The sequence below is a fragment of the Palaemon carinicauda genome, chromosome 22, assembly GCF_036898095.1.
Source record: "Palaemon carinicauda isolate YSFRI2023 chromosome 22, ASM3689809v2, whole genome shotgun sequence".
NCBI classification, from domain to species: Eukaryota; Metazoa; Arthropoda; class Malacostraca; order Decapoda; family Palaemonidae; genus Palaemon; species Palaemon carinicauda.
The window spans coordinates 54,048,159-54,074,527 of record NC_090746.1 but is presented as its reverse complement, the minus strand read 5'-3'; the positions used below and the strand labels follow the sequence as shown (position 1 = coordinate 54,074,527).

Here is a 26,369-nt window from a genome sequence, read left to right as displayed (position 1 = left end):
TAATACTTGTCGGCCAAACTTAAGGAGTTGGTAAGTTTGAAAACTGGGTAGATTGGGCTAGAATACCTTGTCTTTGTCCAAAGACTCACTGGTCATCTTAGGTTTAACAAATGAAGCTCATTGGGAGCTTGAGTGGATTGAAGAGCATCTTCCCCACTGTATTCAACTAGTCTACTCTAATCTGGGTTTTCCCCTGAAGGAAATGTTAGCTTCCGTATATATTTGGAACCCTTAATCTAGTTAGCAACCATCTCCATTGCTGTTGAGATGCCATGTAATATCTGATAATAATTAATCAATCCACTACCTTTTGAGCATGTTTCTCTGTAAGAGGACATGTAACTCTTTCGTATTCCTCACAGTGATAATCTAGATCACAATATTGTCCCTGGCATGATAGAGAAAGAGAATGTGGGTCAAGATTGTCCCAAAATAACTCCTTTGAACAGTTCATATGAATTATACAAAAATCTAACGTCTCATCTGATTGCAAATAACTTTCATTACATTGAGTACACATTTTTTTTAATAATAAAACTACTACCCTAGTTGGAAAAGCAGGATCCTATAAGCCCAAAGGACTCCAACAGGGAAATATAGCCTATTAAGGAAAGGATATAAGGAAATAATCACGAAAGAAGTACTTAAATGCACAATTGAAATATTTTAAGAACAGTAACAGCATTCATATACATCTTTCATATATAACCTAAACACTTCAGAAAAACAGTTGACAGAGAAATAAGAGAATAGTTTGCTGTGTACCCTCAAGCAAGAGAACTCTACCTCAAGACACTGGAAGACCATGGTACAGAGAAAATTGAACTGTTCAAGACTAGAGAACAAGGGTTTGATTTTGGAGTGTCCTCCTAAAAGAGATTGCTTCATAGGTAAAGTCCCTCCTACCCTTACCAAGAGGAAAGTAGCCACTGGACAACTAAATTGCAGTTGTTAACCCCTTGAGCGAAGAAAAATTATTTGGTTATCTTGAAGTGTTGTCAAGTCTATGGGAACAGGAGAATTTGGAAAGAATAGACCAGCCTATTCATTGTATATGTAGGCAAAGGAAAAATGAACCGTAAAACCATAGAGAGATCCAATGTACTACTGTCAGGCCAGTTGAAGAACCCAATAACTTTCTAGCAGTAATATCTCAATGGGTGGTTGGTGGCCTGGCCAACCAACTACCTCTAAGGTAAGCAGTGACACAATAGCTCGAGGTCAATGAGAGAACTGAAGTACAAAGCATCAATGACATACCCAACTAAGGTTATTGCCGTTAACTGATAGATTCTCAATATTGTACTAGAGGCCAAGGCCCATTGAAAGGAAAGGCAATGTAAATATTTAGTTTTAGAATAGCATTGATATAAATCAGGCTTCGAGAGGGAAACGTTAACTCTAGGAACATCTTAGAAGAGTATAGAAATTTTATATTATATTTGAATAACGTTTTCTGCAATGGAACTTTATTAGCTGTAAGCCTTGATCTTCAGATTTTTGATGGCTCCACTGGTATTCACTCTCACTTCCTGGGGTCAATCGCTTGTGATCTGTCTACTTTGCCATCTCGGTTAGCTTCTCTGGTTTCTTGCAAGGTACAATTGTTCTAGGACTGGAATTGATACCTCTCATTTTGTAATTATTGGCGGCTGTTGAACTGGGAGAAGGCTCGGCTTTGGCAGATCATTTCGAGTCTCATGTCTTCATTGGAAAAGGTAGTTCTAAGTGAGAGAAATCAAATTGTCTTTGATCTTATAAGTAGCATTGAAGAGACACTGAACAACACCAGACAATTCCTCAACATTCCAGGTTCATCTCTGCCTGGAAGCTAGGAGAGATCTTATTCGGTGCGTGGAAGATGGCAACTGCAGTGGGAATTCCTCTGAACTCATCATCTGGAAGTGTACTTTTTCTTGGATGCATTGAAGAAGGGTTTTGGGTGCACACCTGAATGGCGTTTATATCATTAGTTTAGATTCGTAACTACTCTCGCCTGTACATTAGCGTTCTCAAGGTAAGAGTAGCATTTCTAGTACTGCACTCATTCAATATATTTTGGGGGGGAGGGAGAACCAACTCAGTTGCCATGATGAATAACAATACAAATATTGTGACGTGTCAACAAGTGGGGATGAACAGTCTCTGCTGTTTAAATTGAAAAGTTAGGCCATGAGTGTAGTGTTTGATATACCACTGAGCTGAAAGCCAGGTTCATCCCATGATGTTGAAGTGTACTAGCAGATCACCTCAATTGCTTAGAATGGTATTTACACCCTGAAGTAGCGAGAAACTAAGTAATTGGGAGGTTTGGTTGACCACTTATTTTTACATGATTGAAGAAGCAGCTTGATGTTCTATTCTCCTGTGTCATATTTAGTCTGTCATGGTAGATGTGTCCCAACAACCAGGGAACAATATCAGTGTATCCATCTTTCAGCCTGATTTGTTGTATGAGCAGTCTTGTATTGTCTACTCATGACCACAGTGGCTGCTCGTTAGCCAGAGTTGGAGTGGTTTGCCACCTTGTTGCGGTGCTGAGACAATCCTCATTATAGCATATCTTGTTGAAGTAGAACTAATCCTTGCTCCCTTCACAGTGTGTCCTGCTTTTGTCGCAGATGATGTTGCATACTGTCAAATGTTCTACAGCAGATACCAAGGAATGTTGGATTTCTTATGTCAGTGTCACTAAAGTGCTTGGACCTCACCTTATTTTAGGTCTTTCGTGATTCTGAGACAGTTTTTCCCACCATGCAGGCTCGGATTGCTGAATTGAAATGTGTATCACATGTTTAGCATTATCATCCAGGCTCCATTTGAACCATTAACCTAGGCTACAGATAGAGACTTAACCTTGAAAAGTATTTATTCTGGTCTTTGTACCAACAAGCAGTTATGTTTCTTATTGTTTTTATTTGTTCTGAATTTTGTCGCATAACCTGAAAATGTGTTTATCCTTGAGGAAAGTTGAATCCCCTATGATTTCTTTCCTCAGCAGATCATGTTGTTGTTGATTCTGACAAGATGCTGTTATGCTTAGTGAGGACCTTATGTTATCTTTGGAACTCAACATCTTAGACGTGAATGTTGAAGACATCGCATAGTACTGTATGGTATATATTAGCAGACATAAGACGACTTCTGCATCTCAACCTGGCTTTGTACAGAGTTAAACAGACACACGAGTCTCCACTTTAGATTATTGCTTTGTTGCTGTGAAATAGAGCATACAAAGTCAGTGGCATTGAAATTTTTGGCTTTTTGTTAGAAATTCCTAGTAGTGCAAGTATTGAGGGCAAGTATCTGGTGAAGCTAGATGACCTTCACCATGTCCCTAAGGAACGTTGCCCACAAGTCCGTTGATATATTTTTATGTCCTATCATATGTAGCAGCTGGGGCTGCTGCTGTACAGAATAGCATCTTGTCTAAGTATACTGGGCAGAATAGTTAAATGTAGGTATACCTGTCCTTTCTCTATTACTGTGTCCTTCCATATCACATCTGATGGCCATATCTTTGCTGGGAAGACAAGATGCAGGTTCGTTGCTCAACAGGTCATGCTACGTCCTCCATTCCTATTACAAAGGTGAATATTCCATATGGTATAGCATTGGTCTGGGTATTGATTAATCAGTGGTATTTGCTACCTTCTGGGCCAATGTTTTTATATGAAATTACTGTTTTACTCGAGTTATGTAGAAATTTGCCTCATACGTAGAGCTCTGGCACCGACTAACATGGCATCACACATCAGGTGAGATAATGGTTTACAGGAATCATTTCTCGTAGCCACAAATATTCTGGGAAATTTACATTACGGGGTAGAATTGAACAACCAAGTCTGTATCCTGACAGTACTTCTCACCCAAGGAGCAGCTTAACACAAAAGATTTAGCAACTCTATCCTGGCCTGAAGAAATTGCAAATCTTTAGATAAGAATTGTTCCTAGGATACAAATACACAGCCTTGTGTGATATATTTCCAGCTCAGATCAACCCAGATTCCTTTTTGTTTGTGCCACAGGAATAAATAAGCGTTATGTACTGCTCATGTTGCGTCATTGGGGTATTTATCGCCCTTAAGCTCACCTCTCTCAAACCAATAAACTTCAGACAAGAAAATGTAATCCACTTACAAGATTTGCAATATTTCATGAATACTATGTGTCCAACAAATCAATTATAATGGTACCCAGGGAGGATGTGTCATGAAAGCTTTAAAAATGTCATAATGAGAAGATGATAAGCCTTTCCTGGCTTCTTAGTAGGATTTATTTTTTTCTGTTTGGGTTTTATAATTTTTCATTTATTAGTTAGAAGATTGCGAGTTGTTGAATTTATAAATTAATATATTTGTAAATGAAATATATATCTTACATTGATTTCCTTATACACATGATGGAAATTTAGTTAATAGTTATAAAATTTGAATTAATAGATTTTTATGTGAATACATTTGGATTAGAAATGTATATCTTATTTAAAAATTTTTAAGACTTGTATACAAATTTACCTGCCCACATAATTTACCAAGAAATTTACATTACTGCGTAGGGATATACAATCCAGTGTGTTCATAATGCTGGATATGCAATTATTTCTAACAGTCTTGCCTTCTCTATCATAAAGCTCAGTATAGACCAGGTTTGGAATGATCTTCCTAAACTTGCAGATAAATCAATGGAACTACGTAAGTTGAAAATGTTTGCAAACTTTTATTCTGAACAGGTAGATATGTCTTTTTACATTATATATATATATATATATATATATAAATATATATATATATAAATATATATATATATGTATATATATATGTATATATATATGTATATATATATATATATATATATATATATATATATATATATATATATATATATATATATATATATAATCTCTTTATATATATAGAATATATATATATATATATATATATATATATACATATATATATATATATATATATATATATATATATATATATATATATATTTTCAATATTAATCTTACCCGATGATCATGTAGCTGTCAACTCCGTTGCCCGACAGAAATCTACGGACGGGATACGCCAGCGATCGCTATACAAGAGGGGGGTGTACTCACCAGCGCCATCTGTGGTCAGGTACTCCAGTACTTCTTGTCAACACCACCTCAATTTTTCCTCTGTCGTGCCGCCGGCAAGACCTACATGGATACGCTGTTGATTTTGGAGTCTTTGTTCACGGTTTTGGTGAAGTATTTGCTCTAAAATTTAGCCTTCGCTGTACAGGAAGCTTTTCCCTTAGCTTAGATAGCTTTTGGAATTAAATTGATTTATTGGTTAACGATCTTTGCTTTACTTTGGAATTCCCCCTTGACTGTTCTCTAATTCAAGATGTCCGACCACTCTCAAGCTCCTAAAATTAGGCGATGTAGTGTTAGGACTTGTAATAGGCGTCTTCCGAAGGCCTCTGTTGATCCTCACACCGTTTGTTCCGACTGTAGGGGAAAATCCTGTCAGTTGGAAGATCGATGTGGGGAATGTGCTGGGCTTTCGGAATTCGATTTTAATGAATTCCTCAAGTATACGACTAGGTTAGAAAGGGAGAGAGTTAGGAGGAGTTCTTCTCGCTCTTTGGTTTATTCCTCCCCCCATGACCCTCAACCTTTTCCTTCCCCTGTGGTGGTGACCCCCGAACCTGCTACGAGTGCTCAGCCTGATATGACGGATATGTTGCGTGCCATTCAGGCTCTTGGTGATAAGGTGGAGTCTTTAGTTAGTGACCACAATCTTCTCTTGGCAGATGTCAAGGAACTTAAAGTGAAAAGTGCAGTGGGAAGTGTTAGTGCCAGTGCTGTGCCTAGTGTCAGTGTCAGTGTTGCGCATGAGGATACTTCTGTGCGTGCCAGTCGTCCTCCCAGTCCGGGACCTCTTGCAAGCTCCCAAGCCCAGGGGAGAAGCAAAGTCGAAGGGCAAAAGGGTTCGGCAGGCCTTGATCGGCGCACAGTTGTATCCTCAGTGGTTGCGGGCGTATCTGATAGAGATCGTCACTTCCACTCCCAGACGATTGAGCCCTTAAATTCCTCGTCTGCGGAAGAAGTTTCCAGGAGGAAACGGTGGACCCAGGTCTCTCGACCTCTCAAACGTAAGGTCCCGTCCGAGCTAGTCCAACGGCCCAGGTGTAGCCACTGGGCCAGTTCGGACTCGCCGCAGTCATCTGATGACTGCACACCTCCTAAGAGAGGTAAAGAGGTGCCTCAACAGGCCTCTGCTCCAACTTCTGTGGACCCCAAGTTGTCTATGCTGCAGACTATGCAGTCTCAGCTTGCGGCTTTGATGCAGGAGTATCAGGCAGAGAAGGTTAGCACACCTCCTCCTGCGAGCGCTCCTCCACCTCTGCGCAGTCCTCCCTGCCAGACGTATGTTCTTGAGGCTCCTCCTGCTTCCATGCGTGAGCTGCCGCATTGGGAGTTGCCAGGTTCCAGCGCTATGCAGCAACCTCCTCTACCCTTGAGGCAGGAACCTCTTGCTATGCGGCAACCTCCTCAACCCTTGAGGCAGGAGCCTCATGCTATGCGGCAACCTCCTCTACCCATGAGGCAGGAGCCTCATGCTATGCGGCAACCTCCTCTACCTATGAGGCAGCAGCCTCATGCTATGCGGCAACCTCCTCAACCCTTGAGGCAGGAGCCTCACTCTGCGCAGCAACCTCCTCAACCCTTGAGGCAGGCGCAACCATTGAGGCAGGAGCCTCATGCTATGAGGCAGCCTCCTCAACGCATGCCTCATGCTATGAGGCAGCCTCCTCAACGCATGCCTCATGCTATGAGGCAGCCTCCTCAACGCATGCAGCACGAGCCTCTTACCATTCAGCAGCCGCATTCTTCGCAGCATGAGCCTCTTCCCATACAGCATGAGCCGCATACCATGCAGCATGAGCCTCATGCCTTACAGCATTCGCTTCTGAACACGCTTGCTCCTCAGACCACCGCAGAACCTCCCTCACCCCAGCCTCATGACTTTGTCATTGCCAGCCCTCAGTCTCTTCAGCAGAGGCATGATGATGGATCCGCAAGTGCGCATGCACCCGTACTGCAGGATTCAGCCATTCAGCATACCGCTCTACCGTTACCTCTTGCTACTCAACTCTCAGGCGATGAGGTTTCTGAGGATGAAGCTGCTCACCTGGATGATCCTACTTCTGATGTGGAGGGACACAAGTCTTCGCCACCTTCCTTAGACTTTCGTAAGGTCCTGGCTCTGTTCAGAGAGTTATACCCTGAACACTTCGTATATGCAACCCCTCGTTCTCCTCCATCCGAGTTTTCTCTAGGCATGCAGCCTATTACGTCTGCCTACACCAAGCTTGTCCTCGCCAGATCATCAAGGAGAGCTTTGAGGATTTTAGGGGATTGGTTGCAGTCCAAGCAGCAACTGGGAAGGACCTCTTTTGTGTTTCCTCCTCCTAAGCTGGCTTCTAAGTCAGGCGTCTGGTATGCCACGGGAGAGGAACCTGGCTTGGGGGTTCCTGCCTCTGCCCAGGCCGACTTCTCAAGTTTGGTTGACTCTCCCCGCAGGTCGGCTATGAGACGCTCGAAGGTCTGCTGGACTTTTTCTGATCTGGACCACTTGATGAAGGGAGTCTTTCGCGCCTTCGAAATTTTTAATTTCCTCGATTGGTGCCTGGGGGCCTTAAGCAGGAAGACTGCCCCTTCTGACAAAGACTCGGCCATGCTGATCATGTCCTGTATGGACAAAGCAATTCGCGATGGTTCTGGCGAACTTGCGTCTGTTTTTGTCTCAGGAGTCCTCAAGAAAAGGGAACTTCTATGCTCCTTCTTATCGACTGGTATCACCCCTTGCCAGAGGTCACAGTTGCTGTTTGCTCCTCTCTCCAAGTTCCTGTTTCCGGAGGAGTTAATCAAGGAGATGGCTGCGGCTCTTATCCAGAAAGATACGCATGACCTCATGGCCTCTTCAGCACGTAAGGCTAAAACCTTACCTTCCGTGCCGAGATCTTACCGCACCCCTGTGGCTGATACACCTGCTACCAGATTCATTCCGCCCTTTCGTGGCAGAGCCCCCAGTAGAGGAAGTACCCGTGGAGACAGTCACCGGGGCAAGTCCAAGAAAGGTGCCAAGTCCACGAAAAGCAAGCTTTGACTTCCTTCCTCTCCAGACAGCTGTAGGAGCCAGACTCAAGACCTTCTGGCAAGCCTGGGAGAACAGAGGTTCAGACGCTCAGTCTGTCAAGTGGCTAAGGGAGGGTTACAGAATTCCGTTCTGCCGCAATCCCCCTCTGACCACATCTCCCATCAACCTCTCTCCCAACTACAAGGAGAAGGACAAGAGGCTAGCGTTACATCAAGAGGTGTCGCTCCTGTTACAGAAGGAGGCAGTGGTGATAGTCCGGGACCATCAATCCCCGGGCTTTTACAACCGTCTCTTCCTGGTGGCCAAGAAGACAGGAGGTTGGAGACCGGTGCTGGACGTCAGTGCGCTCAATGCTTATGTCACCAAGCAGACGTTCACAATGGAGACGACGAAGTCGGTCCTAGCAGCGGTCAGGCAGGAGGACTGGATGGTCTCGTTAGATCTGAAAGACGCCTACTTTCACGTTCCCATCCATCCAGACTCCCAACCTTTTCTGAGATTCGTCTTTGGAGAGGTTGTGTACCAGTTCCAAGCCCTGTGCTTTGGCCTGACCACGGCACCTCTTGTGTTTACGCGACTGATGAGGAATATTGCGAAATTCCTTCACTTGGCAGACATCAGAGCCTCCCTTTATTTAGACGACTGGCTTTTAAGAGCTCCCACAAGTCGTCGCTGTCTGGAGAGTCTCAGATGGACTTTGGATTTGACCAAGGAACTGGGCCTCTTGGTCAATTTAGAGAAGTCCCAGCTCGTTCCTTCCCAAACCATCGTTTACCTGGGGATGGAGATTCAGAGTCGAGCTTTTCGGGCTTTTCCGTCGGCCCCAAGAATCAACCAAGCCCTGGAGTGCATCCTGAGCATGCTGAGGAGGAACCGATGCTCGGTGAGGCAGTGGATGAGTCTAACAGGGACTCTTTCATCGCTAGCCCTGTTCATCGAGTTAGGGAGACTCCACCTCCGCCCCCTTCAGTACCATCTGGCAGCTCACTGGAACAAGGATATGACGCTCGAGACGGTCTCTATTCCTGTTTCCAAAGAGGTGAGGGATACTCTAACGTGGTGGAAGAACAGCATTCTTCTCAAGGAGGGTCTCTCGTTAGCTGTTCAGACCCCCGACCTTCATCTCTACTCGGACGCATCAGACTCGGGCTGGGGCGCGACATTGGACGGACAGGAATGCTCGGGGACATGGAACAAGGAACAGGAAACGCTTCACATCAATTGCAAGGAGTTGTTGGCAGTTCATCTGGCCTTAATGAACTTCAAGTCCCTCCTGCTAAACAAGGTGGTGGAGGTGAACTCCGACAACACCACAGCCTTGGCGTACATCTCCAAGCAGGGAGGGACTCATTCGAGGAAGCTGTTCGAGATCGCAAGGGACCTCCTCATTTGGTCAAAAAGTCGAAAGCTCACGCTGGTAACGAGGTTCATTCAGGGCGATATGAATGTTACGGCAGATCGCCTCAGCCGGAAGGGTCAAGTTATCCCCACAGAGTGGACCCTTCACAAGAACGTGTGCAGCAGACTTTGGACCCTGTGGGGTCAGCCAACTATAGATCTGTTCGCTACCTCGATGACCAAGAGGCTCCCATTGTACTGTTCCCCGATTCCAGACCCGGCAGCAGTTCACGTGGATGCCTTTCTGCTGGACTGGTCCCACCTCGACCTGTATGCATTCCCGCCGTTCAAGATCATCAACAGGGTTCTTCAGAAGTTCGTCTCTCACGAAGGGACACGGCTGACATTGGTTGCTCCCCTTTGGCCTGCAAGAGAATGGTTCACAGAGGTACTGCAATGGCTGGTCGACGTTCCCAGGACTCTCTCTCTAAGAGTGGACCTTCTGCGTCAACCTCACGTAAAGAAGGTACACCCAAGCCTCCACGCTCTTCGTCTGACTGCCTTCAGACTATCGAAAGACTCTCAAGAGCTAGAGGCTTTTCGAAGGAGGCAGCCAGAGCGATTGCCAGAGCAAGGAGGATGTCCACTCGCAGAGTCTATCAATCTAAGTGGGAAGTCTTCCGAAGCTGGTGCAGAGCCAATGCAGTTTCCTCTACCAGTACCACTGTAACCCAAGTTGCTGACTTCCTGTTGCATCTTAGGAATGTTAGATCTCTATCAGCTCCTACGATCAAGGGGTACAGAAGTATGTTGGCAGCGGTTTTCCGCCACAGAGGCTTGGATCTTTCCACCAACAAAGATCTGCAGGACATCCTTAGGTCTTTTGAGACCTCTAAAGAATGTCGGTTGTCCACTCCAGGCTGGAATCTAGACGTAGTCCTAAGGTTCCTTATGTCATCAAGATTTGAACCTCTCCAGTCAGCCTCTTTCAAGGACCTCACTCTAAAAACTCTTTTCCTCGTCTGCCTTGCAACAGCCAAAAGAGTAAGTGAGATTCACGCCTTCAGCAGGAACATAGGTTTCACATCTGAAACGGCTACATGTTCCTTACAGCTCGGTTTTTTGGCTAAAAACGAGCTTCCTTCACGTCCTTGGCCTAAATCGTTCGAAATACCTAGCCTTTCCAACATGGTGGGTAACGAACGGGTGAGAGTACTTTGCCCTGTCAGAGCTCTTAAGTACTATCTTAAAAGGTCAAAACCCTTGCGAGGACAATCGGAGGCCTTATGGTGTGCTATTAAGAAACCTTCACTGCCTATGTCTAAGAACGCAGTTTCTTACTACATAAGGCTTCTGATTAGAGAAGCTCATTCTCATATGAAGGAAGAAGACCTTGCTTTGCTGAAGGTAAGGACACATGAAGTGAGAGCTGTGGCTACTTCAGTGGCCTTCAAACAGAACTGTTCTCTGCAGAGTGTTATGGATGCAACCTATTGGAGGAGCAAGTCAGTGTTTGCATCATTCTATCTCAAAGATGTCCAGTCTCTTTACGAGAACTGCTACACCCTGGGACCATTCGTAGCAGCGAGTGCAGTAGTAGGTGAGGGCTCAGCCACTACATTCCCATAATCCCATAACCTTTTTAACCTTTCTCTTGAATGCTTTTATTGTTGTTTTGGGTTGTACGGTAGGCTAAGAAGCCTTCCGCATCCTTGTTGATTTGGCGGGTGGTCAATTCTTTCTTGAGAAGCGCCTAGGTTAGAGGTTGTGATGAGGTCCTTTAGTATGGGTTGCAGCCCTTTATACTTCAGCACCTAAGAGTCGTTCAGCCTCCTAAGAGGACCGCTGCGCTCAGTAAGGAAGACGTACTTATTAAAGGCAGAGTAATGGTTCAAGTCGACTTCCTTACCAGGTACTTATCGTTTTATTTGTTATTTTGAATAACTGATAAAAATGAAATACGGGATACTTAGCTTCTTGATTAACATGTATACTGGTTTTCACCCACTTCCCTGGGTGTGAATCAGCTACATGATCATCGGGTAAGATTAATATTGAAAAATGTTATTTTCATTAGTAAAATAAATTTTTGAATATACTTACCCGATGATCATGATTTAATTGACCCACCCTTCCTCCCCATAGAGAACCAGTGGACCGAGGGAAAAATTGAGGTGGTGTTGACAAGAAGTACTGGAGTACCTGACCACAGATGGCGCTGGTGAGTACACCCCCCTCTTGTATAGCGATCGCTGGCGTATCCCGTCCGTAGATTTCTGTCGGGCAACGGAGTTGACAGCTACATGATCATCGGGTAAGTATATTCAAAAATTTATTTTACTAATGAAAATAACATTTTATATATATATTTATATATATATATTTATATATATTTATATATATTTACAGTGATACCTCGGTACTCGACCATAATCCGTTCGAGATCCGTGTTCGACCTCCGATTTGTTCGAGTACCGAATTTTTTTTCCCCATAAGAAATAATGGTATATATTCTATTCCGTTCCCAAGCACTCGAACAGGCCCAAAATATTAATAAAACGTGTACCTAAACAACAATAATTATCTAAATGTGTATGAAATTGGTCAGAAAATCCTATAAAACAATTTTAAACCATTTACTGTACTAAAATAAAACAATTTTAAACCATTTTCTGTACTGTAGTGAACATACCTTTGAGCAGCGGTTCGATGGCATACAGGGATGGATGTGGAGAGGATGGAAGGGGGAGGTTACTGCTTGGAAGGAGAGTCCCCTTCCATGATGTGGCGGGGTAGTTCTCCTTCAGGAGTTGTTTCTCTCTCCAATGAAAGGGTGGGCAGATCTATTTCAGGGGTTTCTTCTCTTCTTTGTCTCTTCTTTGGAGGAGAAACAGGCTTTGATGTAGCAGCTTTCTTTTCTTTTGTGAAAAACTGGTCTATTGTTAATTGTTTCTTCCTCCTCTGCAGTATTCTTCGAAAATGATACATGACACTATCATTAAACATATGCACTGCCCGGTTTGCTACTGCAATTTCTGGGTGGTATTTTTCAGCAAAAGCCTGCACATCTGCCCACTTGGAACAAATTTCATTGATGAGAGAACTTGGAACATCCTCCCTTACCTCATCCTCTTCTGAAGATTCCTGCTCCACAATCAGATCCTGCTGCTGTTGTTGTTGCAGGTGCAACAATTCCTCCACAGTCAACTCGGTAGAATGGCTTTCTACAAGCTCATCAATATCATCCTTGTCGACCTCAAGCCCCAAACTCCTGCCCATGACAACAATTTCCTCAACGACATCAGTGTCATCAGAAATTACAGGGGTAGCAGTGCTTGGACCCGCCTCTGGTTGGAAACCTTCAAACTCCCTCTCTGTGACACATGATGGCCACAGCTTACGCCAGGCAGAGTTCAATGTCCTATAGGTCACACCTCGCCAAGCTTGGTCAATCATGTTAACAGAGTTGAGGATGCTGAAGTGTTCCTTCCAGAATTCCTTTAGGGTCAACTTCGTGTCACTGGTCACTTCAAAACACTTTCTGAAAAGGGCCTTGGTATAGAGTTTTTTGAAGTTTGAAATGACCTGTTGGTCCATGGGCTGGAGTATGGGAGTAGTATTGGGGGGCAAGAATTTGATTTTGATAAAGCTGTATTCTTCTTTCAAGTCATCCTCGAGACCTGGAGGATGTGCAGGAGCATTGTCCATAACCAGAAGACATTTCATTGGCAAGCTCTTTTCAATGAGGTAAGCCTTAACCTGGGGGGCAAACACTTCGTTTATCCACTCAGTAAAGAATTGTCTTGTGACCCAAGATTTAGTGTTCGAGCGCCACATAACTGGTAGTGCACTTTTACAAATATTATTTCGTTTGAACACCCGGGGGTTGTCCGAGTGGTACACTAACAAGGGTTTGATCTTGCAATCGCCACTTGCATTTGCACACAGCAACAATGTTAGCCTATCTTTCATTGGCTTGTGACCTGGCATCTTCGTCTCGTCCTTGGTAATGTACGTATTGGCTGGCATTTTCTTCCAAAATAACCCAGTCTCATCACAATTAAAGACTTGTTGTGCGATCAAATTTTGTTCATTTATGTACCGATCGAATTCCCCCACGTATTTATCGGCTGCAATTTGATCCGAACTAGCTGCCTCCCCATGCCTAGTAACACGATGAATACCTGTTCTATTACGAAACTTTTCAAACCAACCCCTGCTCGCTTTAAATGTAAATGAATCACTTTCACTGGTACTCGGACTTTTCTTCACTAATTCTTCATAGATATGCAACGCTTTTTCACAAATGAACGCTTCACTAACACTTTCCCCGGCCAACTGTTTTTCTTTAATAAATATTAAAAGCAACTTTTCCATCTCCTCAATCACTTGTGGCCTTTGCTTAGTTACCGCCGTAACTCCCGTTGCAACATTCGCCTTCTTAATCATTTCTTTATGCTTTAAAAACGTAGAAATGGTCGACTTCGCCATTCCGTATTCTACCGCTAAATCGGACACTCGTACACCATTCTCATATTTCGCTATAATTTCCTTCTTCAACTCGATCGTTGTTCGCACTGTTTTCCTCTTCTCCTTCCCCTTAACACTCATTACTTTCTTGGGACTCATTATGAAAGCTAAAAAAGCAATTAAAAGCACTGAAAATCACTAAATCACAACGAATGCTGATCGCGCGTTGTCTGAGTGACGCTCTCGAGAGAACTGATGCTTCCCGAACAAGCGAGAGTGGCCGAGATGGCGCGATCATCACAAAGCCCATGCGGTCGTCACGTGTTCGGCTGGTCGAGTACCGAATTTTTGGTCGAGCACCGCAGCAAAAATTTCTCGAAAATTTTGGTCGAACTCCGAATTGTTCGAGTATAGAGTCGTTCGACTACCGAGGTATCACTGTATATAGTATACATAACATATATATATATGTATATGTATATATATATATATATATATATATATATATATATATATATATATATGTATATGTATATATATATATATATATATATATATATATATATATATATATATATATATATATATATATATATATATATATATATATATATATATATATTTGTTCCGGCACATATACAAACCTTCGCTATTTATAATAGGGTATTACTTTCGGCGCAGCTGAAAGACGAGCCAAGATCATTTTAGTGTGGGATAAGTACCCCATCCGCTAGTTAGCGGGTGAGGGGTGGGGTAGACTGGCTACCCCGCTCACTCACACCTCTCGGCTGAGTAACCACTTTACTTTTTGGCTCGGTAGAGGATGGACATGCTGTCCTTCTCTCCCACAAAGACTGGCCTTGATGTTTTTCATTTATTTTTTTTTGTTTTGTGTGTTTTCATTTATCTTACATATATTTGAGTGCATATATGTATAAATGGAAATATATGTTGTTAGATACGGGTAACTAGTGCTGTTGACATCGTATCTAACTGCCTCCGCCATAAGATTGTTGTCTTTCGGCAAGTTCTCAACACTGCTGTGTGTTTGTTCATTACAGAATTAAAGTTTATAACAGTTCCGCTCCCTTTCGAGGAATTATCTTACAAGGAAGGGGACTTATTCCCCGAATAGTGTATTTTGTACAACGGAGCATGAATTGTAATTGATAACTTTTTCTTTTCTTTTGTCACAGGTAACAGCGACGTAGTACACATGTGGTAGCTTGTGAGCTGCCCTCATTACGAGTAGCATTCGCTGTCAACCTTCAACTTGATGTTCCTCCTGCGATGGGAACTTCTCTCTCTCTCTCTCTCTTGCGCGAGAGAGAGAATATTTTTTGTTCACGCCTATGCTTTTTTCCCATAGAGCTGGGATAAAGCTTTACTTGGGCTATGTCCTCTTGCGGGAGGACTTCTCTCTCATTTGCGAGAGAGATTTTTTACGCCTACGCTTCTTTTCCATAGAGCTGGGAGGAAGCTTGCCTTAGGCGATGTCCAGCTTCGGGAGGACTTCTCTCTCGTTCGCGGGAGAGAGTTTCTTACGCCTACGGTTTTTCCCATAGAGCTGGGAGGAAGCTTGCCGTAGGCGATACTTCTCTCTCGTTCGCGGGAGAGAGTTTCTTACGCCTACTTACGCCTACGCTTTTTTCTCATAGAGCTGGGAGAAAGCTTGTTTTAGGCAATGTCCTCCTTCGAGAGGACTTCTCTCTCGTTCGCGGGAGAGACTTTCTTACGCCTACGCTTTTTTCCCATAGAGCAGGGAGAAAGCTTGTTTTAGGCGATGTCCTTCTTCGGGAGGACTTCACTCTCGTTCGCGAGAGAGATTATTAAGCCTTCGCTTTTTTCCCATAGAGCTGGGAGAAAGCTTGTCTTTGGCAATATCCTCCTTCGGGAGGACTTCTCCCTCGTTTGTGAGAAATAACTTGTAGGAGCTTGTTGATCCACCAGGGGCGGTGGCAGAGCTTTCTCCGAAGCAGGTTATCCCTACGCTTATGGTTCTCCTTCAGGGGCGGAGTGAGAGCCTTCTCTTAAGCGACTTTCTCCTTTGGGAGAATAAACCTCTTATGCGGAGGTGTTATCTTGTACCTGCTAGTTCTCCTTGATCCTTCGGGGTCTCGTTCGATCACCCTTTTAGGCTGGCGTGATCGTTTGAGCCTTCGGGCTCTCGTCATGTTGATCCTGCTGGTTCTCATGACAGTAGAAGTCCTTCGGGACTCCGCTCGAAACCTTCGGGTTTTATTTACGCTGAACCTTCGGGCTCTCGTAACAATGCCAACATTGAGCCTTTGGGAACGTGTGCCATCAATCACGCCGACCTTTCGGGGTCTCGCGACAGAGGAACCTCGATTCCTCGTTACGCTGATCCTTCGGGTCTCGTAACATTAGTTATGCAGAACCGTTGGGCTCTCGTAACTTTAGTCACTCTTGACACTTCGGTATTTTGTGACAGGGAAACTTCGGTTTCTCGTTGCGCTGACCCTTCGGGGTCTCATAACATTAGTTACGCTGAGCCCTTGGGCTCCCGTAACTTTAGTAACTGACACTTCGGTGTTTTGTGACAAGGAAACTTCGGTTTCTCGTTACACTGATCCTTCGGGGTCTTGTAACATTAGTTACGCAGAACCCTTGGGCTCTCGTAACTTTAGTCACTCCGACACTTTGGTGTTTAGTGACAGGGAAACTTCGGTTTCTCGTTGTGCTGACCCTTCGGGTTCCCGCAACACAGTTCACGCTGATCTTTCGGGCTCTCGTGACCTGGGTCATTCTTTTTATGACAGAGTTTCCAAACCCTCGTTGTGTTGATTGTTCGCACTCACACAACACTTTAAGTTATCGTGAAGCTTCGGGTGAGCGTAGCAGTGAGTTCTCTCACCAACCTGAGAGCTCTCGCGCGCACGGCCAAATTGGCGCGTGCAAGCAAAATGGTGTGCGGGTTCACCCTTTGGCGTGCCATATGCGCGAACATCGCCATGCGCTTGAACATTCTGTTGCTCGCCATGTGCTTGAACATTCTGTTGCTCGCCATGCGCTTGAACATCCTGTGACACACTGCGCGCAAGCAACCTTAGGTGCGCGAACAACCTCATGCGCTCCACACGATAGGATTGGAGCGCACGACCATATTGGCACCCGCACACGATCGTAATGGAGCGCACGACTGTATTGGCATGCGCGCACGACCATATTGGCGCGCAAGCAATCGGTTGAAGTGCACGAACAACTCTTATGACCCTTCTTGGTCTCATAACGCAGTTCACGCTGAACCTTTGGGTCCTCGTGACCATAGCCATACTTATATGACAGAGTTTTTGGACTCTCATAGCGCGAAGTGTTCAAATGACAGAACGTTTCCAATGTTCTCCAACTGAGTTCCGGACACGACTTTAAGTCAAACTACGCATGTATACTTGTCGTGCGCACAGTTCGGTGTTACTACTCAGTAGAACACTTATGCTCTTTACCCACCCAACAATAGATTGAAGATACGTCTCAATCCCTTCTTGGGTTTGGTTGGATGCGTTCGGTGATTACTGTACAGTCTCTTGTCCGGAAAGCGATCTCTATGGAGATTCGCTATTAAATCATAAACTGTACTGATTAACTGGTTTACTGTTTGGTATCGGTCTTATTCGACCAACCACACTGGATTAGTGGCAGTTGGAGGGAGAACAGGCTGTTCCCCTTCGTTTCAAGAACGTGCATTTGGTTACACGTCTCAACATCATCTCGAGGTGTGTGTATTGCTATGCACTCCCCGCTGGATAATCCGCAGATGATGGGTGGCAGACAAGAGCCTTGCAAAGAGGCCTGTCTTCTTGTCTTCCCTCGGGACCTGATGCTCTCTATAATGCATCAAAAGAGAGAGGGGGGGGGGGGCATATGCCATACCATTCCATCCTTGTCGGTTGGTCCGATTCAGAAAGGTACTAGCATTCACCTCTCTTAGAGAACCATCTAGCAGTACGAAGCCTTAGATGGACAGAGGACAACTAGTTGCCCCCATTTGCTCGCGTCATTCCTGGTATAGGAATGTGCTTGCAAAACCACCCAGATAGTGGGCTCCTAGTGTCTTGGAATCATCTTGTATCCAACAGTCTTAACTTTGTGGGGTCCCCGACTGTGGTTATGCTCGCAGCGGGCCTGATCTTCAGGCTCCTACTCGACCGTTCCCCAGGACCTCAAACAAGATGTATTCCAAGATCGGTGGGGCGGCGTAGAGCTCTTCCTTGTTTTTTTCCCCCCATTCGGACTGGTGAAAAAGTCCTCAGCCAAGTCAGGATAAGCAGGATCTTATCATTGACTCCAATGACTTCGCTATGGCATCCCGGAGAATGGTTCCCAGACCTTCTGCAGCCGCTGACGGAGCTCCAATAGCTTTGCTATGGCAACCCGCAGAATGGTTCCCGGACCTTCTACAGTTCCTGTCGGAGATCCGAGGGGTCTTCCTCCACAACACGATCTTCCAAGCAGCCACATGCGAACACTTTCTTAAGCCGTAGCTTTGCTTCGACTTCTCGCCTGGGACGATCCTAAACCACCCCTCTCAGAGGGGCCTTTCCCAACAGGTTACGGAAAAGATGTCTAGGCACCTCAGACACTTTTCAGCGGCGGTCTTCCAGGCGAAGTGTTCGGTCCTTTGTGACTGATGTCGTGGAAAGGGATTCTTTCCCATTGATGCCTTTACTTATGCAAGTGTGAGGTAACTTGTCCCCTGTCGGATCTCGGCCTTCTCCTGTGAACGCGGTTCGGGTCCTTCAGGCTCTGAAGTCCCCTCTCTACGAACCGTAAGCCCAGCAGCAGATCGCTTCCTTACACGGAAGATGCCCTTTCTACTCACTTGGGCTTTTGACCAAGATAGTTAGTGTGTAGTACGATCCAACGTCTGATGTCTCCTACACTAGGAGACTGGGAGAAGTAATCCTCAGCGGCGTCCCTGAGTGGATTGCCAAGACTCAATCTGAGTGTGCTGTACCCTAGGTGCAGCCCATTTCGAATAAAGAGTCTTCGTTCGGTAACCGGAAACCCATCAACTGGGGTTTTACCCAGTGAGGAGTCTGTGGGGTTACCTTAAAAGAACGATACCAGCTCGCCCCCGTGTGTCGTCACTGTTGACCAGCACAGGGAAGGTCAAGAGGAGGACCTCAAGGTTTTCCTTCCCCTCTGGGATCGGAAGGCAATTGAGGTTACTCTTAATCTAGACTCTCCTCCATCCTAAGACCCAGAGCTCGTAACGTCACTGGCGTTCAAGAAACTACTCTGTGGTGCAGATACTGTAAATGGGCATGTGGAAGCGTCAATTGACCTTCACGGCCCACTACCTGCAAAGACGTAACCCACAAGAACATGGAGACCTTTTCCATTAGTCCTGTGGTGGTCGCACAACAAATGGTCTAAACACCTCAGGCTCCTTGGTGGACAAGTAGCAGAGGGCAGAGGGCTGAAGCTATCCTGATTAGTCTGGGGTGAATGAGTAAGAATGTCTGGCTCCTTCCTTCCTTTCACCTTCTCCCCTCTGGGGGAAAGCAGCTCTGCAAGCCTCAGCATAGCTGACCTCACCTCGCTGCAGGTAAGACCCATTTCCCTTGTGCCTCCTAAGTATAGAAGAATACTTTCTTACGTCCCCAATACCTTTTAGAGGGAGGGTATTGGGTAAGTCTTTAAGAAAATTAGGTTCTGTACTCGAGTTCCTATGTTAAAGACAAACCACACTGTTAGTTCCACTCGCACACAAGCTTCCGCAGGCCGCTATCAGTGCATTACCTCATATCGGCACTTGATTTTAGCGAGGGTAGGGTCCCTTCTACTTTCGATCACAGATCGAAATAGAGAGGACCCCAGGTCATGACCAAGGCCAGTTGGTGTGGACTTCCTCCTTCCTAAGAGTAAGTCACCCTATTATAAATAGCGAAGGTTTGTATATGTGTCGGAACAAATAACATTTGTATTTTTCTAACATACAAACCTGAAGCTATTTATACAAATTGGCCCGCCACACTTTCCCCCGAGAAGTCCTGCCATAAAGCAAAGTGGTTACTCAGCCGAGAGGTGTGAGTGAGCGGGGTAGCCAGTCTACCCCAGCCCCCATCCGCTAACTAGCGGATGGGGTAGTTATCCCTCACTAAAATTAACTTGGCTTGTATTTCAGCTGTGTCGAAAGTAATACCCTATTATAAATAGCTTCAGGTTTGTATGTTAGGAAAAATACAAATTATTTCCAAATTTGTTATATATATATATATATATATATATATATATATATATATATATATATATATATATATATATATATATATATATTGTATATATACAATATATGTATATATATAAATAAATGTGTGTATATATATATATTTATATATTATATATGTTTATATATATATATATATATTATATATATATATTTTTTTTATACATATATATTATTATATAAACATACATATGTGTATACTGCATATACGTGTGTATAATATATATATATATATATATATATATATATATATATATATACATATATATATATATATATATATATATATATATATTGATACATATATTTTTATATAAACATACATACATGTGTATACTGTATATACATATATATATATATATATATATATATATATATATATATATATATATATATAATATTTTTTTGTTACTCATACATTATTACTTTTTTATGGCTAATCATATATAATTATTTCTCATTTGTTTCCTTTTCTCACTCATACATTTTTTTTTTTTATTGCTAATCATATATAATTATTTCTCATTTGTTTCCTTTTCTCACTCATACATTATTTTTTTTTTTATTGCTAATCATATATAATTATTTCTCATTTGTTTCCTTTTCTCGCTGAACTGCTTTCCCTGTTGGAGCCCTAGGATGTGTAGCATCTTGTCTTTCTAAATAGGGTTGCAGTTTTATGTCTAATATTGGCATTCTATGACTTTGAGATGGGATTTTAAAATATGCCATTCTTGGTAATATAACTTTATGTACTTTTTTTTATTACTTTTACAGTAATTGGAGTTTAAACCATTAATAAAAGAAAATGTCAAATCCTGATTGATTTTATTGCTTCGCTCTTTCCTTATGTGATTTGAATGTTCATTTTCAGTTACGTCAACGTAGTCCTGAGAGTCGTGGTGATAGGTATATGTTGTTTACTTTTGAAGAACCCCCAGCTCATATAAAGGTAAGGACCATAGTGCTAATATGTAATTTGTTCCGAAACTAAATACAAACCCTTTCTCTCTTTATCAGGGATATACATTGAGTGAAGCTGGAAGACTAGCATAAGACTGTTAGTGGGTATAACTACCCACCGCTAGTTAGTAGGGGTTAGTACCAGTTACCCAGCTCACACATCGCTGTTCTCTTGTCACTTTATTCTTTTGGCTCGGCTGTGAGCGGACGTTTCTCTCTCCACCTCCCATACTAACTGCTATATTAACTAATTGCTTTTTTGATATTTCCTTTTAGGTGTGAGTGTAGCTTTTTCCTGTCGTCCTGTAGACGTGTCTAGGTCCTGAAGGGTGCAAATGAGGCACCTTCATGTCCTCGGTCGAGAGTGAACCCCATTTGTTTTGTCCGGCCTGTAGAGGACGACCTTGTGCTCAGGATGACTCTTTTGAGGAGTGCGTGAGTGGTCTTCCTCCCAGTGGGATAGATTTGGATGGCGCATGAGTAGTAGTCTTAAGAGGGATTCTTCTCCTTCAGAGTCATCCTTGAAGTTGAAGAAACCTCAAACTACTTTACCCCTCGATGTCTTCCCGAAGCTGCTTCCCGCTCAGTCTCCCCAGGGGATCGATTCAGTAGGAGCTTTGACCATTTAACTCAAGGTCAGCTCCTAGTTCCGAGGTGGTGCCACTATTCTCTGGAGGGGAATCCTTTTCAATTGATGATTTATTACAGATTTGGCCTTCCCTTGGTGTTGTTAGTCTCCCAGCGAAGGAAGGTCTTGTGGAATTGTAATTGGGAGTGGAGAGAAAGCCCACACTTGCTTCCTCAGAGGTGGGGTTAGATCCCCCTCCGAAGGGCTCCGTATTCTTCGAGCTGGAGGAGTTCACGCTTCTGCTTCCAGCGCTGTGTTGCTAGACCCAAGTTCGCTTGCCGCCGACGACTGTGCTCCCCCTTGTTCCAAGTATACTCAGCCTGCGGAAGGGTGTCAAGTTCGAGGCATGTTCTTGTTCTTTTGGGTGGTCGATCTTTTCCAGTTCGTGAGTTAGGTCCTCTCAGAGTGGTCTCCGCCACATGGAACTTTGAGACAGCCCCCTGCTTCGCCTCCGCCTTTCTCCCACCCCTCAGAGTGAGATTCTCCTGTATATTTTGCTCGTCCCATACGAATTCAGCGCGCGCCACCCTCGCCCAAGCCTGTTCCTGAATCTAAGATTCTTGACGTTTCCCTACTACCTACTGCTCTCCGACCTCACCTTACTGTGCAGACAGAAGGAGCGCCCAAGATAACCCTCGTGATCTAGGGAGATCTCCATATTCCAGATCCAGGAGCGCGTGAACCAACCCCAACTCGCCACCACGCTTCAGAGAGTGAGCTGTCTCTGCTCGCCAGTGCATACCAGCGCGCTCTAAGGTGACACGCAACCTAGCTGTTCATCATTAACCTGAATGAGACCAACCTTCTGCTTGAGACCACGCGCCAGCGCTTGACTTCTCACCAATGCATTGCTATGTCTCGTTACTCCTATCGCTCGAGACATCCTGAGCGTGATCTTCACCCCACATGTGATCGCCCACCTGCATGTGTTCATGATGGCCCTCGCACAGACCTTTGGTAACAGCTCGCAAACCAGCCCCTGCTCGATTTTCACCCACAGCTCGTGAGCGCTCAGTAGTGCGCAGAGACGTAACTGCTCGCCAACTCCCGTCAGCATGCAGCCACCCAGCAGGGCGTGTGCTCCATGTACCATGTGTCAGCCCAGCAATGAGGGACTGACTAGTGGAATGCATCTAGTAGAGTTCACCCTAGACCTTTGCATTCTCCAACTTGCTCTTTCAAATCAGATTGAGAGGCTATGCCGGTCCCCTTATGACAAGGTAGTAGAATGGCTAGGGCACCAGCCACCTGTTGAGATACTACTGCTAGAGAGTTTTTCTGTCCTTTGACTGGCCAGACATTACTACATTGGACCCTTCTCTTTGGTTACGGCTCATTTTCTTTGCCTACTCATGCAACGAATAGTTTGTCCTATTTTTTCCACATTCTCCTCTGTCCTCATACACCTTACAAGGTACCAGCATATAAATCTCCTAGAGATGAGGGCAGCCTTCATAGTCCTTCAACAGTTTCATTAGTTCCTGGTGGGTCACTCGTTGGTGTTAATGAGCGACAACACCACTGATGTGGCTTATGCAACGGTGGGACTACATCGACATAATGTCTTTCCCCCGTTTTGCCTGATGAGAGGGTGCTCAACAAGATGAGCTCCACAAACCTAGCAATGCCCCTCGTAGCTCTTCTATAGCATTAGCATCATGCGGAATGGTTCCTGGACGTTCTTCAGCTCCTGACAGGAGTCCCAAGAGAACTCCCTCCACAACATGCTCTACTCGGATATGAACATCTTCCACAAAGTCTGGAGACTATCCAGCATCTCCTCACAGATAGGCTTTTCGTAACAAGTAATGAAGACTATGTCTTAATGGCTACAGAAATCTTCAGCTGCTGTATACCAGGCCAAGTGGACTCTCTTCTGTAGTTGGTGTCTTGGAAGGGGTATCTCTCCCCTCGATGCCACTATTCCAACAGTAGCGGAGTTCCTTGTGTACCTTCGGGAGCAAAAACTTCTCTTTGGTTTGGCGGTGAAAGGCTACTGCTCAGCCTTGAGCCTTGCCTTTAGGCTAGAATTGTCTTCCCTCTTCATTGGAGTTTACTTTCCTCATGTGGAGTTTTGAACTTACTGCCCTCAGTAAGAAGTTAGACCACCTCCTTGGAACGTGGTTCATATTCTTCTGTCCCTGAAGGGTGCTCCCCATGGACCATTATGCCATGGATCAAATCTTCACCTGGTCTTGAAGACGGTTTTCCTGCTCGCGTAGGCTTCGGCCAAGAGAATCGGCGAACTTCATGGTCTTTCCTATGATGTCTCCCATTCAAGAGGATGGTGGTAGGTAATGCTTGGCTTCGTCCCTGAGTTTATTGCGTTGACTCAAAGTCCTGGAGCAGCAGATACTAGATTCAGGTCCCGGATTTTGAGTCTGCGTAATGTAACTGATGATCCAGATCAGCTGTTACTTTGTCCAGCAGCTCCCCCCTGAGTGTCAGTACGGGGAAGGTCAAGAGGAGGATCACGAAGAAAACCATTTCTGCTTGGATTTGTTAGTTCACAGACAGCATTGAATCCTGATCCTTCTCCACAGATGATACGACCCAAAGCTTATGATGTTAGTGGGAGCAGCATGTCCTTAGTGTTCAGGAAGAACTACTGTGACCCACAGGAACATGGAGACATTCTCCATTGGCACTGTGGTGGCTTTAAAACTAGTGGGTTAAATACCTCAGGCTCCTTGATGGACAAATAGCAGGTGGTGGAGGGCAGAGGTTACTCAGGATTAGTCTTGGATGAATGTTTTAGAATGACTGGTTCTTTCGTCATCTTCCCTCTCTTGGTGAACAGCACCTACGGTCCTCTGTAAGCTGGCTTCTTCTGTCTGTAGGTAAAACCATTTCCCTTGTGTAATCTAGTAAAGAAATAATATTGTTGCATCTCCATACCACCAGGCGAGAAGGGATTGGGTATCTTCTATGGTCGATTCAAAGATTCCTGCGTTTCTGAGAATTCTTACCTACACAAGTCAGGCTGCTAAAGCGTGCTATTGCATATAGAGTTTAGCGAGATGTCAGGGTTTCTCGCCTATACCGTATGTGCGGAGCTCCGAGCATGTACGGAAAAATCCTGAGTCAAAAACCAGCCAATTGGTTTTGACTTCCACCCACCTAAAGGGCAAATCATACCTAATAAAGAGCGAAAGGGTTTGTATTTAGTGTCGGAACAAATGACAAATTTAAAGTAATTTGTATTTTTCCTAACGATACAAACCTTGCACGCTTCTTACAGATTTAGCCTGCCATCACCTATCCCCCTACTACTCCTGCCTGCAATCAGAAGTGACGAGACAACACTAGTGTGTGTGTTTTACTGGGGTTGCTGGTATTACCCTCCCCCCACTAATCAGCAGTGGGGTGTTACATGTCACTAAAAGTCTTATGGTTAGTCTTCCAGCTTTTCCAAAAGTATATTGCTAATAAAGAGCTCAAGGTTTGTATCGTTTGGAAAAATAAAAATTACTTTCAATTTGTCATATTTTAATACCCTTGTGATTTATCAATAGCCTTACCTTCAATTGCTGGGATTATATTGCTATACTGTACTTTCTTGATTGTTGAGTGTGCGACACTTTTTAACCCCTTTCTAGTGTCCATATATTCTTTGATATAAGTATATGAAGTATGTATATATTATTGCAGGTCTGAAGCTATTTTTCATTACAGGCAGGATGGAAGGAAAATCTTGCAACTTTCATGAATGAATTAAAAAATATAAAAGCTACTGGTTTATCTACATTAGGACCTGCAATCAAGAATGTTTTTGATGTATTGAATATTAATCGTATGCAGTCGGGTAAGCTTACTTTCTCTTTTGTAAAAGTATTATCAAAACTGGGACTTCCTAATTGCAGATAATAGTTAACATTTGATATAGATAAATTGGGCTTGATATTTACACAAGTCCACAATATTCTTTTTCCAGTTGGTTATCCTGAATTGATAGTTGTTCCTCCACTAACAGACCTTACAGGATTTATAGGGATATCTTTCAGCAAAGCTTGATTAGCCTTTAGATTTTTAATGCGAGCTGGCAACCCTACCAGACTGCTATCGCGGGGAGAGTAGGGGTTGGCTGGGTGTTACCCAGCCATCTATATCTACTCGGCGGTGAACTACGTCAGTTTTTTGTGTTAGAGAACGGACGTCTCCGTTTTCTCCTCCTCAAGGCTTGGCCATACATAGACTATCACTTTACGCACCAAACTTTTCTTTTCCAGGTGTGACTTTTCTCTCTTTGACGCTCCCATGTGTATCTGCCCTGGTTGTGAAGGGCGCTCCTGCGGCACCTTCATGTCGTCAGCTGGGACCGACCCTCATTTGCTGTGCCCTACCTGCCGGGATCGTTGCTGTGAGCAGGGTTCGCCCTGGGAATGTCCTTCCCCCTAGTGGGAGAAATTTGGGCATCGTAGGAAGAAGTCTTAAAAGAAGGTCTGTCGTCCCTAGGGTCTTCCTTGAGGGGGAAAAGACATCAGGCTTCATCCCGCACACCTGTATCCCATTCTGAAGCTCATCTTCGCTTGCCTTCCTCCGGGGGACAATCCAGTAGGAGTGCAGACCAGATAACTCC

At 44.3% G+C, this 26,369-nt stretch overlaps 1 protein-coding gene across 1 annotated transcript in view; it reads left to right on the top strand.

The window, feature by feature from the left end:
• Positions 1–26,369, top strand: part of IntS6 (integrator complex subunit 6) — a 132,271-nt gene that overhangs the window by 18,909 nt on the left and 86,993 nt on the right. The window contains exons 2-3 of the mRNA XM_068346199.1: positions 21,074–21,151; positions 25,466–25,595. Coding sequence (XP_068202300.1) covers positions 21,074–21,151; positions 25,466–25,595 — 208 coding nt within the window. The remainder of the gene's footprint in view (positions 1–21,073; positions 21,152–25,465; positions 25,596–26,369) is intronic.